Consider the following 18487-nt stretch of genomic DNA (forward strand, 5'->3'; position numbering starts at 1 on the left):
ACAGTACACATGAGATACTCAATTTATGAAATTTAAAAATCATTATTTTAAGTCCACTGTTTCCATGAGCGAACATCTGACAACACACTGCCTCTAAATCATTATAATTGGCAACCACAACACAATCTTCTCTAAATGTCAAATCAGTTTCTGATAATGTAGTTGCTTTCAACAGCTCCTAAATTTCTGAGGCATTTATCATTTCATAACCATGAGCTGAGAAAATAAACATCTTCTCAGTTCAAGTTCAAGCCGCTTTTTTCTTAGATTATATTTTTAAGTAATCTTTACACTCAACATATGCTCAAACCCATAACCCTGAGATCAAGAGTTGCACGTTCTACTGACTGAGCCAGCCAAGTGCCCCATGACATTTTATTCCCCAGGCCATTTTTATTATAAGGTTTTCCTTTGGTTAATGATTATGCTTGTAACATGGAATAATAACTTCGTATTTGCTACTAAAGTTCAATATCCCGTCTTATTCTACTGCAGTGTGGCCTCTAACAACTGGGTATAGTACATATGGCTGCTCAAATGTGAAATACGGTCATGCCAAACTCTCCATTCATCCTCTAATACCAAAGATTTTTGTTTTCATGAGTTCTTGCCCAAATTCTAGAGTATAGGCATGCATGGTCTGTCCTATGTCAGGGTACTTTGAAATGAAGTTCAGTGGGTCTACATTGTCTCAGCTGCCATGTTTATACCTCACTCTCTATATAGAACTCCATGTCTAACTTCTGTATTTACATTAATCAATGCAGTTGACAGCCTCAACTCAAAATCAACTTAAATACAAAGGGAACAATCTCTTAAAAGATGTTGTCATTCCTGCATGTCTATCATCTATTCTAGCCCCCTTCTGCCCAAGCCCTAGAGAGCTTGGGGAGTACAATTTCTGTTATCCAGTATGGCTGAGGACAGAAAACTGATCTTGCACATGGCCTCAGTATGAGTAGTGAACAGCATGAGATATTTAAAGCAGTGGTGTGGTGAAGTTATCAAAGCATTAAGAATCTAAACAAAAACTCACCTGCTTAGGTTGATCTACAAAAGCAGAAAGTCCTGGTTTCACAGAATCAAAAATTTCCCCTTCCAGAATTGGAAGCTGTCCTATTTTGTCCATGAACAAAACAGAGGAGAGATGGCTGATTACTAAAAGTTAGGCTGCTTTTAATAGTGGGCTCTGTATCATATGACCTACTAGATTAGTAGGTTATTCCTCCAAGCCATGCCAAGTAATCCCATCTGTGAGGAGTGGCTTGCAGGAGTATTGGGTAGGGGGACAGAAGATGACAGGCAATTCTTAAGAGTCCCTATGGCATTTCTTAGGATGGATACCTAGCTCCTACTGCTGCCCCAGGCTCTATTTTTTTTTTTTAAGATTTTATTTATTCATTCATGAGAGACACACAGAGAGAGAGAGAACACACAGGCAGGGGGAGAAGCAGGCTCCATGCAGGGAGCCCGACGTGGGACTCCATCCCAGGTCTCCAGGATCACACCCTGGGCCGAAGCAGTGCTAAACCGCTGAGCCACCTGGGCTGCCCATCCCCTAGGCTCTATGTGCAACCTGAGAGCACTGGAAATTCAGAAAAAGTTAATTTTCAGGGTCTCCCTCATCTCCTTCTCCAAGGATGGAGAATCCTCTCTCAAGACCACTTCCAAATTCTCAATATTCTGGACCCTGGAGTATCAACCACCTTTAGAGAAAAGGAGAGACAAATTATAGCTATACTTCTTGGACATATGGGTTTCAGATTACAGGAAACCCAGAGCTAATTTCACAGTGAATTAAACTATATGTTAATTATGGCCCAAAATCTTCTCTGAAGAAAGATATTCAGTAGCTCTAAGTTTCTGTAATTCATATTGCGTACTCATAGCACATTTGTTTCTGGAAGGAGATGCTCAAGTATGGATTAGTAGGCATTGGTGAGGGTACCAGTTACACTTACCTGGTATTTTCTGCACAAAGGTGTAAACGTGAATTCGTGTTCCAGTGCTCCCTGCGTCAAACATAATTCCATACAATGTGCTGGCACTGACATTGATGGGGCACATGGAAGACAGGAAGACACCCTCAAACCAAGTCTGCTGGTCTCTCTGGAAGACAGTGCTGCAAACACAGGATGCCACCAGCATGAAAAAGGCTGCCCCCCAGGTAGTGGCCATTCTCTTCCCAAGATGTGGTGAGTCTAGGCTTTTGTTGCAGAAGTAATGCTGTTCATACACCTGCAGTGGCTTACAGGACAAATAAACACAAGGTTAGACCAACTGGTCTTTTGTTTATACCTGTAAAGGAAGAAGTACCTACTATAGAAATCCCATCCCTTCCCCCAAGGTGCTCCTTCTCTATTTTTTTGTAACCAGCACAATAAGCTAGACCAGGGTAACATAGGCTTTTAGCACCTATTTCTAAAGAGTATCTTGCTGCAGAAGGAAATTGGGATTTAAAATATATTTCCTCATTCTCTACTTTCAATTGTAGAGTGGATTTCTCATACTCAAGGCTTTCTCTGATACCTGCTCTTTTTATTGCGTCTGTCTTCTTTCCATTTTGATAATTTTGTCTTTAGAACATACATTAACCCCCCCCCCCTCTCTTTCCCTCTCTTTTGTCTTTTTTAATTGATATAACATGTTTCAGTTTCTGAATTAAAGCCATAAAGTTACAAAGAAGTTATAAAGTCAGTAGCATTGGGGTGTCTACAGCTTTCAAAAATCAGGCTACTGGACTGCTACCCGTGACCAATAATATTGCCAGTGGCTTGCACATACAATCACATTTTAGGGAAATCAACTTATTTTAAAAACACTTAAATAGACCATTGTGGGTTTTTCAGAGTTTTTAAAATTTATTTAAGTAATCTCTACACCCAACTCGAAGCCTGAACTCACAGCCCACAGATGAAGAGTTGCATGTTCCTCTAACTGAGTCAGCCAGACACCTGGACATTATGGTTTTGGAAAACATCCTTCACAGGCTTTAGGCCATGTTATCCCAGTAAGAACTTAAGGCAGATGCAGGCACCTGGCTGGCTCAATGAGTTAAGCAACTGACTCTTGAATTTTGGCTCAGGTTATAATCTCATGGTCGTGAGACTGGGCCCAACATCAGGCTCCACGTCTGGCGTGGAGCTTGCTTGGGATTCTCTCTCTCCTTCCCACCACAAACCCCCTCTAAAAAACAAAACAAAACTAAACTAAAAACAGAAAACAACCACTTAAGGCAGATGGGCAAATTAAGCCAGAGAGGTTTAATGACTTGCTCAAAGTCATAAAGGTCAATGGTAAAATCTTGGCCAGAAATCAGTCTTCACTCTTACCAACCTTTCTTTTTCTGATTTCAAAAGCCTCCCTTATGGCAAGTTACTGCTTATATTTCTTAATATGTTCTTAGCAAAGACAAAAATATTAGCATTAGTGCTCAGCTTTATTTATTTGTTTTAGCTCTGTGTATTATAGTAGGTCGGATACAAATGCTGCTGAAAACCTAGAGTAGGGTTACATGACAAAATGTCTCCTGGATAAGCTATATTGTCTTTGTTCTAGGCTTAATTTTCTCCTGATATTCATGAAGAATACCACATATCTATCCTCTCACATTTAAGGCTTCCTTAATTGCCCTTTATGTACTTTGCTCAAAACAGTTTTGATGTCCTGTTCCAGCTTTCTTCTCTGGACTTTTCCTTATGCAAGTCACAGTAGCTGGTTAAATAAGATCTAATTCCAAAGTTCCCAGTGTCCAGTCCCCTTATCTCTAACAGAGTATGAGTAATCTGGAAAATATATTGAGGATTTTCAGTCATTCTCAAGTACGTTGACCTCTTAGGGTTCATTTTATCAAAATGTCTCTCTTCCCAAAGGCGACATATTTAAAATAATGTAAATTGAAGTCAATTGCATTTAGAGTTTTAACTTTTTAACTTTAAAATAACTACAGTAGTTGTGAGGTACTAAAAAGCAGAGTTAGAATTATTAGTTTGAACACAATTCAAGGCTGGACTTCTACTTTACAATTTGGCTAGGAAAAAAACAAAAACCTTTTAGAGTTTCAAAGGAAACTATCCCAGGAAAACACCACCAAAATAGAGTAACTGCTTGGCCAGATTCATACTCACATCTTATATCACTCCTTTTGGCTGATTCGTCTTTTACAACAAACAGGCTGGTCATATAGATCAATCTAAATAACTGAAAACAAAAATGACACTTTCAGATTCTCTGAGTATTAATGGATCCTCACTTTGTCCAGAGCTCAAACCATATCCAGTCCTTGGTCCCTTTTCTCCCTCAGGAAAAGCATTAAGGGGCTTTCCAGTCGCCAGCTTTCCTTAACCTCTGCAACTTATCCCACGCACCTTCTCGGGGCTCACTCATGTTTTCTCTATTATTGTGGTTTCTGTAAAACCTCTCCAGCTTCTATTTCCATTAAGTAAACATTGTCTTTCTTCCAAGAGATTTCAAGAGGAAAAAAATGCATGCTAGGTATCTGTTTTCATGGAGTGAAAAAGTGCAGAGTCATACCAGGTGCTCAGTATAAAACTAAACAATAGAGTTTAGACAAAGCAGAGGATGAAAACATAAAATACCCCTTGTGCTCTCAATCCCTACCTTCTAACACCATTTCCAATCTCATTTTTAAGATTAGCTAAGAATGGTATTATAAAGGCTTATAATTTATAAAATGGCATCCTTTTTCATATGGCCCCAGCCTGCAAAGCTTACTCATTCGTTAGTCTTTGCTCAAATGTCATCCTCTTGGGACCTTCCCTGTGTACCGTATTTAAAATTGCAACCCACCTGGCCACATATGTATCTTCTACCTTCCTTCTCTATTTTTTTTCATAGCACTTTCCATATTCAGTATAATTTACTACTTTAGTGTGTGGGGTTTTTTTTTTCCCCAGATTCCCTGCTCCCTGCTATCCTCATGTGAGCTATATATGAGTGGGAATTTTTGTCGATTGTATACAATGATATGTTCCTGGTACTGGAACATGGCTAGCACACAGGTGTTGAATACCATGAAAGGATGAACTGGATCCTACCCATTTAACAAATATATAATAGCTGACTTCTTTCCAACAGGAAGTTAATTATCTGCCCGGTGAAGATCACAATTCAAAACTTCCAAGGCAGGATTGTTTCTCCAAATGTGTCAATTATATGTTTTATATGCTACTCAAAATAATGCAGATGGTCAAGTTTACTTTTCTATACACTGGGGAGGATACACATCAGTATATTGAAATTCACTCCTTCAGAACTGGTCTTCTCAACATCTCTTGCTCACTTTTCACCTATTCACCCCAACAAAGCCCCCTCTTCAATTATTTTGAGACCTTGGTGCCAGCTAGCGTTTGTCACTGTTCTCATTTCCTTCCAAAGGTCTTTTCAATATATCTTTGTCTCTATAATAAACATTAATACTCCCTAGGTAGCCTCCCTAGAGCTTCATGCTTCAGATTCCCTTCTTCCATGTCACCAGAGACAGATTAAAATACCATAGAACCTGGGCCCCATTTGGGTGCTCACCTGCTCATGTCTGCCTGTTCCCCATGAATCCTTGCTTTCACTGTTGGTTGCCTTTTGCTCTTTGCTCCTAGTTCAGCCCTTCTGAAGCAAGTTAGCTTCATGAACCACATTCACCTTTGTGTTAGTTTGCAACTAACTACGTGGCTTTTTGTTAGCTCACTCCCTTCTTGATCCTTCACTCCTCCCTTATCCACTTTTTTTCTGGGTACACATGATTGTCTGGTTCATCTACTTTTATGATAGTTAAGTGCCAAATAGAATTATTACTTGTAGGGCAGAAGTTGCTCAGAACTGAATTCTGTGTTTGTATACAGGATATTAATTACCTACATGTAATAATGTTTTTACATTATTAAATGTTATATTTATAATTATATAAAGTTATTATATAACTTTAATAGTTATTACATAACTATGTAATAATGTTAATAATTCCCTATTTAATGTTTTTATAACCTTAGCCCAAGAGTGCGAAAGTTAATTGTACTTCTTGATAGCTTTTATCCTTGTGATGAATTTAGAAAGCTGGGTATTGAATTGTCTAATTAACAAGCATTTACTGAATGTCTAACATATTCCTGACACTATGCTAGCTTCTAGACACAAAAGAGGAATCAAATATAGTCCCAGGTCTTGGGGCTTCAACTTACTAGAAGACACAGACAAGTAAACAAATAGCTAAAATGTACAAACTGTAGTAAGTTCTCTTATGGGAATATGCACAGAATATTTTAAGAATGGGAGGTGCCTGGCTCAGTCAGTTAAGCAGCTGCCTTCGGCTCAGGTCAAGATCTGAGTCCTGGGATTGAGCCCAGTTGGGCTCCCTGCTTAGTGGGGAGTCTGCTTCTCCTTCTGCCCCTCCCCTACTCATGCTGTCTCTCTCGTGTTGTCTCTCTCAAAGAAACAGAATCTTAAAAAAAAAAAAAAAAAAGTATATTATAGGAATGGACCTAAGAGTTAAGTAACTCATCTCAGAAGGGGAAGGATGGAGGTGGGAAGGGAAAGGGAGGGTCCTTAAGGGATGAGGCCTAAGCTGGATCCTAAATCAGAGGTAGGAATTAACTGGTGAAGTGACACAAGGAAAACCCTGAGAACTTTAAGTATTAAACAGATGGAGTATAGAGGACCAGAATAGAGCACAGGTGTGAGGAAGCATGATTCTGTAAGCACTGAATCAGATTCCAAAAGGAGTGGATTTGTTTTCCTTAAACAAACAGTTCCATGGTGACACCTGACCGTTATTTAAATCTTTCTATTCCCTACCAAACAAATATCCATATTGGCTCAACTGAATAAAATGACACAGTATTTCTCAACAGTTTAAAATAATGGTACAGGACAGGTGACTAGAAAGTTCCACCACAAAGTCTTAGTGAAGCTCCCACTGCCAATTCTCCTGAGCTCCACAGAGAAGCTAGCTCTAATAAAATTAAAAATTAAATATAATACAAGTTTAAAATTTAACCAGAATGGAAATTTTAAAAAATAAGCTGAACTACTGAAATGGATTAGCTAAACCACCCAGAGCACAAGTTAGTCAAGCAAAGCAAAAACAAGACTAGTCTAATTAGCTAAGTCTGAAATAGATTCAGAGTGAGTGATACCTCATTTGGGAATGTATGTTGGGACCTACATACCCAAAACCAAGGTCCAGAGTCCTGGAACACTTTGCTATCTGAAGGGTTTCTAAGGTCAGGGTACATGATATCTTTTGTATTCCCAGACCCAAGTACTAAGCCTGGAACATGTCAGACATCAGTAAATTTCTCATGAATAGGCTTGGTACAATTGAGCTAATAATATCTGCAGACAAAAGCATCAGGGAAGGGAGTACCACCTTTCCTAGTGTCTTACTATGGTGATGTATTACATACCCAACTCCCCATTCCCCTCCAAACCAGCTCATAGATAGGAGTACTACTCTAGGAATCCTATTTATTCATATAGTCATTCATTTAGCCATTCCAGAAATTATCAGTTGCCCAGTGCTACTTAAAAGTACGGCATGCAAAGATGAATCATTTTATTTTATTTTATTTTATTTTATTTTATTTTATTTTATTTTATTTTATTTTATTTTTATTTTTTTGAGAATCTAGTCATCTTTTATTAAGCCAGACATTGAAAAAATTTGAAAAAAAATAACCAACAATGCCATTCTTTTCAATAATTGTTTTGGAGGGAAGTTATTTTTTCAAAGCTGTGTTATTACAACATTGTGATAACTTTGTTGCTATTTTTAAATGAATTAATAAATATTTCAGAAGTTCTCAGTTTTACTTTCTTATATATATAGAAAAATATAACTCACATAAGAATTTTGGGGTTAATAATTTTTTTAAGTTGTAAAGGGGTCCTGGGATCAGAAACTCTGAGCTCTGATGCTGCAAAAGAAGTTGGTTCTATTATTTTGTTGATTGGGAAACCCAAGTGTAGGAGGCAGGGTTACCAAGTTCAGGAGCTAGAGAAATAGTTAGAGCTGAGATGTGTACCTGGGTGGTAGGCTCCAGGATCCTCCCTGTAGCTGCCACCATACACGAGTATTTCTCTTTGAGGAGGCTTTATGTCGTGTAACTTTGCTAAAATCAATAGGCCTTATCTATTGGTACTTTGATATCCTTAAAAAGTTCCTTTCCCATATAATTTTCTTGGTCTAAAGTTAAATCTTCACTGTTTAGATATCTTTTGAGTCCCACTTTTGATGTCAATACACATGTGGCATAAATTCACTGTAAATAAAAGATGAATCATTTTAGACTTACCCTTTAAGAGATTACAGGAAACAGGAAAGAAAATGCATGTCCATTAACTACCTCTGTAAAGTTAAAATGTGACAAGTAGCTCTCAGTTAGTGTGCTCTGAAACTTCAAAGCATGGAGACATTATTCCCAGCTGGAATAACTGAGAAGGCTTTGTGAAAGAAGTGGCATTTAAGGAGGGTCCTGAGAAAGGGCATTAAAACAGGAAAGGAGTGCTTTCAGGAAACATTGATTCAAGACATGGATATAGAAAAGGGATGGAGGCCCCTGGGGAACAGTGAACACATCAGTTTGACTGTGAGAGGAAATACAGTTGGAAAGGCAAATTCAGGTCAGACAGTACAGCATACCAAATAGCTGAGTTTATTATTATTATTATTATTTTAGTTTTTTAAAAAAGATTTTATTTATTTATTCATGAGAGACACAGAGAGAGAGAGAGGCAGAGACACAGGCAGAGGGAGAAGCAGGCCCCATGCAGGGAGCCTGATGTGGGACTCGATCCCATGTTTTCAGGATCAGGCCCTGGGCCGAAGGCAGGCACTAAACCACTGAGCCACCCAGGGATCCCCTCAGCTGAATTTAGACTAAACTCCGCAGGGAATGGGAAGCCACTGAAGATTTTAAGGAAGAGAGTGTCATAAATATGAATCTGGCCGTTACATGTAATAAAGACTGAAGTGGAGCCTTTGTAAGCTCTGTTTCAGCATCTAATTCTATAAATGTTCACTGATGCCCATTAAGTGCTAGGTGATCAAGAATTAAACCTGAATAAACAGATGTTTTTATTCAAGAAGCTCAGAGTCTGGTAGAGGTGACAGACATAGACACAAAGAACCACACCTTCTTAAGTTAATCATAAAACACTAAAGGATCCCAAAGCCTTAAAGGACTAACTCTACCTACAGGATTGGGAAATGCATCATGAGATGACATCTGAGTTGATCATGAAAATTGAACAGAATTACACAAATAATATAGATATGTGGATCAAGACCAGAGGGACTATAAAATGATGAAAAGAGATAGGTAAATTATGGATGATTTGATCTTATTTTTTGATTTCCTCAAATATTTTTGTAATATGGATTACAGAAACTAAACAAAAACAAAAAGTAGACTATAGTGGAAGAGGGTATAGAAGAGAGGGTTACTACTTAATGCAGAGGAAAAACTGTGGCCAAAGGAACATAATCTGAGTTAATGATGATAACAGCTAAGACTTGCCAAGCACTACGTTAAATAGTTCAAATGCATTATCTCATTTAATCTTACCATACCACTCTGTGAGTTGGGCTCCAATATTAACATCCCAATTCTAGAAATGAGAAAGCTGAAGCATGAGCAACTAGGTAAGACCACATAGCTGTAAGGAGAAAGAGCCAGAAATCACACCCAGGTGGTTTAATGTCAGAGTCCACAATTTTAACCACTAGATCACTCAGGGAGGGTCATCTAGAATGACTCTAGGGAAAAATGGATATGGGGGTGGGAGGAGAAGTAGACCGCAGAGGAGAATGATCAGAGATGAAGCTGGAAAGTTAGACTGGCATTGACATACAAAAGTCTTACAGCAGTTTCATCTCCTTCCTATATACAACCAAGAGCTTTAATGTGTTTTCTGCTGGTTCTACCTTCATTACATTTCCAGAATCTGACCATTTCTGTTTACTCATTGCTACCACCCTGGCCTGAGTCACCATCATCTCTCATGTGATTTACTCTAATAATGTCTTAACACATCTCTGCTTTTATTCTTTTTTTTCTCTGCTTTTATTCTCACTCCCCTAGAGTCTTTTTAACAAGCAACCAAGGTCATCCTTTTAAAATATGTTACAGCATGTCTCTCCTCTGCAAAATCCAGCAATGGCTTCCCATTTCCCCCAGAGTAGCAAGATTCCAATACAGTCTTCATGGATCCATTTCCTCTGCCTCTCTCCCCATTACCTCTCTGACTTTATCTAAGCTTTCATCTTACTCACTCCCCCAACACTGACATCTGTGTGCGTATCAAACATGCTCCTGATGTAGGGCCTTGCTATAGTTGTCCCCACTGTCAGAAACATACATCCACTTGATAAATTCCTGCAATTTCTTCAAATCATTGTTCAAATGCCACTTTCTTATTGAGACCTATCTTTTATACTAAACTCCCTTCCTCATATTCCCTTACTGCTGCTTGCTCTGTCAATCCCCCTAACAATCTTTTTCATTTTTTTATAGCACCTTATCACATTCTAACATATGAGATAGTTTATGTATTATGCTTATTATCTATGTTCTTCTGATAGAATATAAGCTCCTAGAGAGCAGGGATCAGGAATTGTTTACTGACGTAGCCCAAGCACCTACAGAGTGTCCAAGAAAGTTCTCAATGGAAACTGATGATAAGAATAAATTACAAAGTGACATAAGAAGGGAAAAATAGGGGTGCCTGGGTACCTCAGTCAGTTAAGCCTCTGCCTTCAGCTCAGGTCATGATCCCAGGATCCTGGAATCAAGCCCCAAATTGGGCTCCCCGCTCAGAGGGGAGTCTGCTTCTTTCCCTCTGCTCCCTCTCCCCAACTCATACTCTCTCACGCACTCTCTCAAATAAATTAAAATCTTTAGGGGCACCTGGGTGGCTCAGTCAGTTAAGCATATGACTATGACTCTTGATTCCAGCCCAGGTCTGATCTCAGGGTCCTGAGATCGAGCCCCATGTCAAGCTCTGTGCTCACTGGGAAGTCTGCTTGAGATTCTCCTCTCCCTCTGCCCCTCTTCCCCTCTCTAGAATGAGTAGATAAATCTTTTTTAAAAATATTTTTTATAGGGGATCCCTGGGTGGCGCAGCGGTTTGGCGCCTGCCTTTGGCCCAGGGCGCGATCCTGGAGACCCGGGATCGAATCCCACATCAGGCTCCCAGTGCATGGAGCCTGCTTCTCCCTCTGCCTGTGTCTCTGCGCCTCTCTCTCTCTCTCTCTGTGACTATCATAAATAAATAAAAATTTAAAAAAAAATATTTTTTATAAAAAAGAAAAATAATATATACTTTTATAAATAGATTTTAAGAGAATGTAATTGATTAATGAATACCTAATCTAAACATATTTAGGAGAAACTATAATTTTATTTTTCTGAATCTACTAGTTCTATAGCTATATTGAATTTCTTTAATCAAACACAGTTAAAATTGTGATAAACTGAAGTAACTCCTCCCCTCAAAGCTAAAGGATACTAAACATTATTTACATTGTCCAAGTTCTCTTCTATTAGTCAAACCAATAAATACTTGAAATGCTATACAGTAGTTACCTATCGCTGCACAACAAATAATCTCAAAACTTAAAACAATAATATACATTTATTATCTCACAGTTTCTGTAGTTCAGGAATTTGAGAATGGCTTCACTGGATAGTTCTGGCTCAGGGTCTCTCATGATACTGGAGTCAAGATGCAGGCTGGGGCTACAGTCAACTGAAGGCTTGACTGAAGGTGAAAACCCACCTCCTAGAATGGATCACTCAATGGCTGGCGAGCTGATGCTGGCTGTTGGAAGCCGCGGCTGCTTCCCACGTTGACTCTCCAAAGAGCCTTGAATATCTTAGAACATGGTGGATGTCTCATCCAGAGTGGGAAATCCAAGAGACAGCAAGGTAGAAGCAGCGATGTTTTTTTATGACTTATTCCTGTAAGTCATATACTATTATTTCCCCCATATTTCATTGGCCATACAGACCAATCCTGATGAGAGGATGGGCATGAATACCAGGAGGTGAGAATCACTGGAGGCCATCTTACAGGCTACTGTAAATTATAACCAGTATTTACATAATATTTTGTCTTTGTTTTTTTTTTTCAATTTATATATGTTTCTATTAACAGAGCTTACACACTTCTTGTTTTAGGAACTACATGTTATTCCACTGATACTAACTCTGAAAAATTAAAAACAGTATGGACTTTTATTTTTCTGAAAATCGGGATGCCTGGGTGGCTTAGCGGTTGAGCATCTGTCTTTGGCTCAGGGCGTGGACCCTAGAGTCCTGGGATCAAGTCCCACATCAGGCTCCCTGCATAGAACCTGCTTCTCCCTCTGCCTGTGTCTCTGGCTCTCTCTCTCTCTCTCTCTCTGTGTGTCTCTCATGAATGAATAAATAATATCTTAAAAAAAATTTCTGAAAATGTCATATTCTACTACTTGATGCTTTCCATTTTTTGTTATAGTTCTGATATCTTTTTTTTAAATTTTTATTTATTTATGATAGTCACACAGTGAGAGAGAGAGAGAGAGGCAGAGACACAGGCAGAGGGAGAAGCAGGCTCCATGCACCGGGAGCCCGACGTGGGATTCGATCCCGGGTCTCCAAGATCGCGCCCTGGGCCAAAGGCAGGCGCTAAACCACTGCGCCACCAAGGGATCCCCTGATATCTTTTAAAAAGGTTTTATTTATTTGAGAGAGAGAAATAAAGTGAGCACAAGCTAGGGGAGAGGGAGAGGGAAAGAATTTCAAGCAAACTCTGCTCTGAGTGTGAAGCCTGGCACAGGGCTTGATCTCACCACCCTGAGATCATGACCTGAGCCAAAACCAAGAGTCAGACGCTTTAACCAACTGAGCCACCCAGGTGACCCTAGTCCCAATATTTTCCTTAAGGAAAAGCATTAAAGTCATAAAAACTATAACTCATACAACTTTCTGCTTGTTCCTAAGGGTGGCAGGAATTTAAATACTTCAAAAAAGTCAGACATATTTAGAAAAGAGTAGGGAGAAAACAAATGAGTCCTTATATTCGTTAAGATTATAAGCATCTATTAATAACTGAATAATAAACCTAACAGTGAAATAAAATGCTTAATCAAGGAAGGCATAGAGTGAAAATATTTATATTAAACAGAACAGCAACTTTTTTCATGCTATATATAGAAAGAAAATTTCTAATCAGACAACAGTAGCATTTATACTTAGGTAATAAAGAGATATTTGGTAGAAGGGTAAAACTGACAACTGGTACAGACATGAAAACCACTGAATATACCCAGCATTTTTCAAGTATCAACAAAATAAAAAAGGGTTATTAAATAACTTGTTTTAGATATCTGCCAAAGAACTGTAATAAGATCTGTAAGCATGGAAACCACAAGGGGAGAGGTTAAACAGGAAGAACCTTCCAGCAGTAGGATTTGCTGTGCTGGCAGGGAGGAGAGGATTCTTGCCCCAAGGGCTCAGCTCAAATCTGACCACACTGTCCCAGGTGGATTCACAGACCAGAAGGCTGATTGAATGAGATTTCTTTTAAGGTCTCTCCAACCGTAAGATCAAACCCTCCCAATAAAGGAATTAGAATTGATACACTGGTAGTTAACCAACAAATATAAAATTTTTCCTATTAATAGATCACTTCTTTCTGTACTTTATTCCATTTTAATCAAAACATCATTAGATAAGTGTCAAAAAGGCCAATTATATACAATGAAACCATTTGGGTGTTATACCAAAATGAGATCAGACAGTGCCTGACTTCATTCTTCATGGTTTTGGGCTTGACTTGGCTACAATCGTCACTGCATAGGGAAAGCAGCTGCTCTTGCTGCTTCTCTCTCTTCACAAGTCATAAGGTCTTTTCTTACCCATTCATGAAGAGTGAGAAACCTTTATACAGGAAGATACTACCAGTCAGGAGAGGGTTAATATTCCCCCAGTGAGCAAATATAATAAAAATATAAGGTGATCAACCATTTCTGCCTTCAAACTCATATCCGTTGTAGGAGGTATTTATGTACAGAAGAGTAATTACAAGGATCAGTGTGCTCTGTCACTGTTTACACTGGAATTTGTGGGAAGAGAAATGAAAACCCATTTTCCCTTTCTTGTTATCAAATGAAAAGTAGCTTCTGCTTCAAATATGTTACATCAAAATGAAAAAATGAGAAAGACTGAAATATTATGTGATATCTGATATATAAAGCAAGGAATAGGGCTACCATATAAGTACATTTCTTCAAATGTGTCTAAGATGCTTCCCCTTTAAATAACATAACATCTTTCTTTTAACGATGCTTGCTACAAATATTTCTAAGGTGACTTATGATTCAGGGTGATGATTATGATCATTAGTTATGTTTTTCTGCAAACCTGGAATGCCTCTAGGGCTACAGTTCTATAGAACTGTTTGCCTGCCACTAAACGGTCCCAGATTGATTTACTTTTTTGAGCTTGTTTTCCCTGACATATTATGTTATCACTGATTAGTGTGCCATGGGTGTGATTCCTTCAATAAGCTGCCATCACGTAATTTTTAAAAATCTTTAAAATCAATGGGATGCAGATCAGAAAGACATAATTATTACACTTTTATGTAAACTTATGCAAATTAGAGTCTCTCTAAAAGAATAAGGGTTGCAGATTTTGTGACAGCTTTTTTAGTGGCTCATAGATCCTTTCCATTTATCATGAGCTTTCAGGAATAAGAAAGCAGAATGTGGAGAAATCTACCTATGGAAAAGTAGAGTACTACTTTATATTGGCTACTTACCAATATTTTCTTTTTCTTCTGGGCATTCCCCTTTGTTTCTTTCAACTAATGTGACATTTTTTCAACCTGTAGAAGATAGACATGGATAATCATAAGAGCAAAGTTCTCTCTTTTCCCTCTTGTCAGGATGCTTATTTTTGAGGTAGTAATCTCTTTTCACATTTATTTCTAATCTGTTCAGTCTTTGGAAACCAGATCACCACATTCATCCCCTGACTTGCAGTCTAGTACTCTTAAGCTCTTTGTCTTCTTCCATACTTTCTTCTCATTTAAACTAAAACCACAGCCACTCTTATAAAATCACTTGTTTATAAAATCAGCAACAACAAAGGGAGGCAAATCACACTCCCTCTAAAAGCTAGTATATATCTCTGTATAAATGTATGTGTGTAAATGTATAGGGGTCAGTGACTAAGGAGCTAATCCACAAAGTGGATAAAATCTAGTTTATGCACTTAGTGGGGTTTTTTTTCTCCGTAAAGAACTCAAATAATGAGTTGTGTGTTCCACAGTGTGATCAAGAGTGGCCATTTAGTATTACATGTATGAGTACATGGTTAAAAGGCACCAAGCCAATTCTAGTCCTAAGTATACATTCACAATTTGAAGACAGGGACTCAAACAAATGTATTTCTACACTGATGTTCATTATAGCACTGTTCAACCAGAGGTGGAAACAACCAAAGTGTCCATTAATAAATATGTAAACAAAAATATGATACATATATTTAGTAAAATATTATTTAGCTATTTATAGCTAAATAAGGAATGATGTTCTGGGGCACCCAGCTGGCTTAGTTGGCAGGGCATGTGACTCTTCATCTCAAGGTTGTGAGTTTGAGCCCCACATAGGGTGTGTGGAGGTTACTTAAATAAATAAAACTTGAAAAAAAAAAAGGGATGAAGTTCTAACACATGCTACAATATGGATGAACCTTGAAAACATTATGCTAAATGAAAGAAGCCAGATACAAAAAGATATATATGACTCCACTTAAATGAAATGTCTAGAATAAGTAAATTCACAGAGACAGAAAGTAGATCAGAGGTTACCAGGAGTTGAGCGGAGGGTACAATGGGGGTTACTGCTTAATAGGCTTAGAGTTTGTTTGGGGTGATGACAGAGTTTTGGAAACAATAGTAATGGTTATAAAAGACTGTGAATATAATTAATACTACTGAACTGTACACTTAGAATGGTTAAGATGGCAATTTTTGTGTTATATATTTTACCACCACAGTAAAAAAAAATTTTCAAAAACATTATGTGGTGGGGAGCCTGAGTGGCTCAGTTGGTTGAGTGTCAGACTCATGATTTCAGCTCAGATTATGATCTCAGGGTTGTGAGTGGAGCCTGCATCAGGCTCTGAGCTCAGGGTAGAGTCTGCTTGACATTCTCTCTCTCTCTGCCCTTTCCCCTGTTCATACTCGCTCTTTCAAATAAATGAATCTTAAAAAAAATAAAAAGCAGATGGGGGCGCCTGGCTGGCTTAGACCACAGGGCATGTGTCTCTTGATTTCATGGTTGTGAGTTCAAACACCACACTAGACAGAGTTTACTTCAAAAAGAAAAAAAAGAGGAAAGTGCAGATGGAACTAAACATAAGATCAAATGAGGAAAAACTTTGGCTACTATTTCAATGAAACAACAGCTATGACAACACTTCTTCCTTTGGATATCTCATAGGTACACAGCCAATTATGATTTAAATTTTGAAGGGTAGTACTGATACTTAGAAAATGTCTTTAAGCATTTGAATTTACACAGTACCTTCTATTCTCCCATAAAGTTTAACTTAACCTGTGCAGCATAAATATGAAAATAATACAACCAAGAGAGGATTTAAACAAGATTATAAATTCTAACTATATGGGCCCCAAAGCAAATGTTTTCAAGAAAGGTCTTCATACATTTTGTTGACAACTTAAATACTTCTCCTAGTATGCCCTTGGAATCCAAGGATGGAATGAGTGATATCTACCTCTAAGCCTGCAATCTTGACATTTCTATTAAGTTTTCCTTTTAAAAACACTTAATGTATGCATGTCAATACACTGAACTCAAAACAAGAGACACTTCAAGCTGGCATCTCCAAATGCTCCATCTCCTTGGCACTCTTGCCCCCCACCCTGCAGAGGGGCTAAATGGATTTTTCTTATTTCCTGTTTCTATTAGTGGCATCTGTTAGATTTCCTAATCCACAACCCAAAATCCTCATCATCTTTGAATTCTCTACTCTCATACCTTCTATATTCCAATCTGTTATCAAGAACTGATGATTTTTCCTTTGCAATATCTCTCTCATCTCTTTCTCCTTTTTTTCCTCCTAGTATCCCTATTAATAACTAAATTCTGGCCTTTATTATTTCAGACTTAGATTGTTACAGCTTAATTGGTCTTCAAATTACCAACATTTCTTTTTTTTTTTTTTAAAGATTTTATTAATTTATTCATGATAGAGAAAGAGAGAGAAAGAGAGAGGCAGAGACACAGGCAGAGGGAGAAGCAGGCTCCATGTCGGGAGCCTGACGTGGGACTCGATCCCAGGACTCCAGGATCATGCCCTGGGCCAAAGGCAGGCGCTGAACCACTGAGCCACTCAGCAAATTACCAACATTTCTATTCTCAAATCCATACACTACTGCCTTCATCATTTTCCCACTAGATTTTATTTTATTTTTTTAAAGATTTTATTTATTTATTCATGAGAGACACACACACACAGAGACGCAGAGACACAGGCAAAGGAAGAAGCAGGTCCATGCAGGGAGCCTGATATGGGACTCGATCCCGGGTCTCCAGGATCACACCCTGGGCCAAAGGTGGCGCTAAACTGCTGAGCCACCCAGGGATCCCCCTCCCACTAGATTTTAATCCAGAGCATATTAAGAATTCACTTATCTTTGAACACTGTACAATTGTCATATATGTTTAATTAACCAATGTTTGTTGAATGAATTAATGAATACATAAATCAATTCACTCTCTAAAACTTTCACAATTTTGGGTGCCTAGGTGCCTCATTTGGTTAAGCATCTGACTCTTGATTTCAGTTCAGGTCATGATCTCAGGGTTGTAAGATTGAACCCCATGTCCAGCTGCACGCAGAGGGGAGTCTGCTTGAGATCCTCTCCCTCTCCCTATGCCCCTCCCTGCTGCTCATTCTCTCTAAATTAAATAAATATTTAAAAAAACAAAACTTTCATCAACTTCCCACTGTTTGTAACAGAAGGTACAAACTCAAATACCTAAATACCTACGGGGGCCAAGGAGGAAATACAACTGAGTAAAGGTGTAAACCAATAGGAATTGGTAGGGACTATGGCAAGCTAGAGAGTACACATCTCATCTAAATGGGTGCTGCTGCCGCAAATTGCTGCCATGATGAATCACCAGCCCAATATTGCCAGGTCTTCTGATTTTTCAAGACAAGCTGAAAGTACAGATTTCTGTGTGGAATCCAGTTTTTAAATAGTGACAACTAATTCCATTAAAAAAATAAAAAACCCAGGGATGCCAGGGTGGCTCAGTGGTTGGGCATCTGCCTTTGGCTCAGAGCATGATCCCAGAGTTCCAAGATCAAGTCCCACGTCAGGCTTACCACATGGAGTCTGCTTCTCTCTCTGCCTATGTCTCTGCCTCTCTCTGTATCTCATGAATAAATTAAAA

The 18487-nt window shown here is 38.5% G+C and overlaps 1 protein-coding gene across 20 annotated transcripts in view; it reads right to left on the bottom strand.

The window, feature by feature from the left end:
* Nucleotides 1-18487, bottom strand: part of ENTPD5 (ectonucleoside triphosphate diphosphohydrolase 5 (inactive)) — a 53439-nt gene that overhangs the window by 22730 nt on the left and 12222 nt on the right. For 6 of the 20 annotated variants that reach the window (XM_072762013.1, XM_072762000.1, XM_072762003.1 and 3 more), the window contains 4 exons: nucleotides 14818-14883; nucleotides 4128-4200; nucleotides 1962-2247; nucleotides 1037-1116 (listed from right to left, as the gene is read on the bottom strand). In XM_072762013.1, coding sequence (XP_072618114.1) covers nucleotides 1037-1116; nucleotides 1962-2178 — 297 coding nt within the window. In that variant the 5' untranslated portion in view covers nucleotides 2179-2247; nucleotides 4128-4200; nucleotides 14818-14883. Of the gene's footprint in view, nucleotides 1-1036; nucleotides 1117-1961; nucleotides 2248-4127; nucleotides 4201-5544; nucleotides 5687-8306; nucleotides 8360-11790; nucleotides 12028-14817; nucleotides 14884-18487 lie in introns of those variants that run through there. The other 14 variants (XM_072762017.1, XM_072762009.1, XM_026008575.2 and 11 more) reach the window with 9 other exon arrangements.

This window comes from Vulpes vulpes, chromosome 6, assembly GCF_048418805.1.
Source record: "Vulpes vulpes isolate BD-2025 chromosome 6, VulVul3, whole genome shotgun sequence".
Classification (NCBI taxonomy): domain Eukaryota; kingdom Metazoa; phylum Chordata; class Mammalia; order Carnivora; family Canidae; genus Vulpes; species Vulpes vulpes.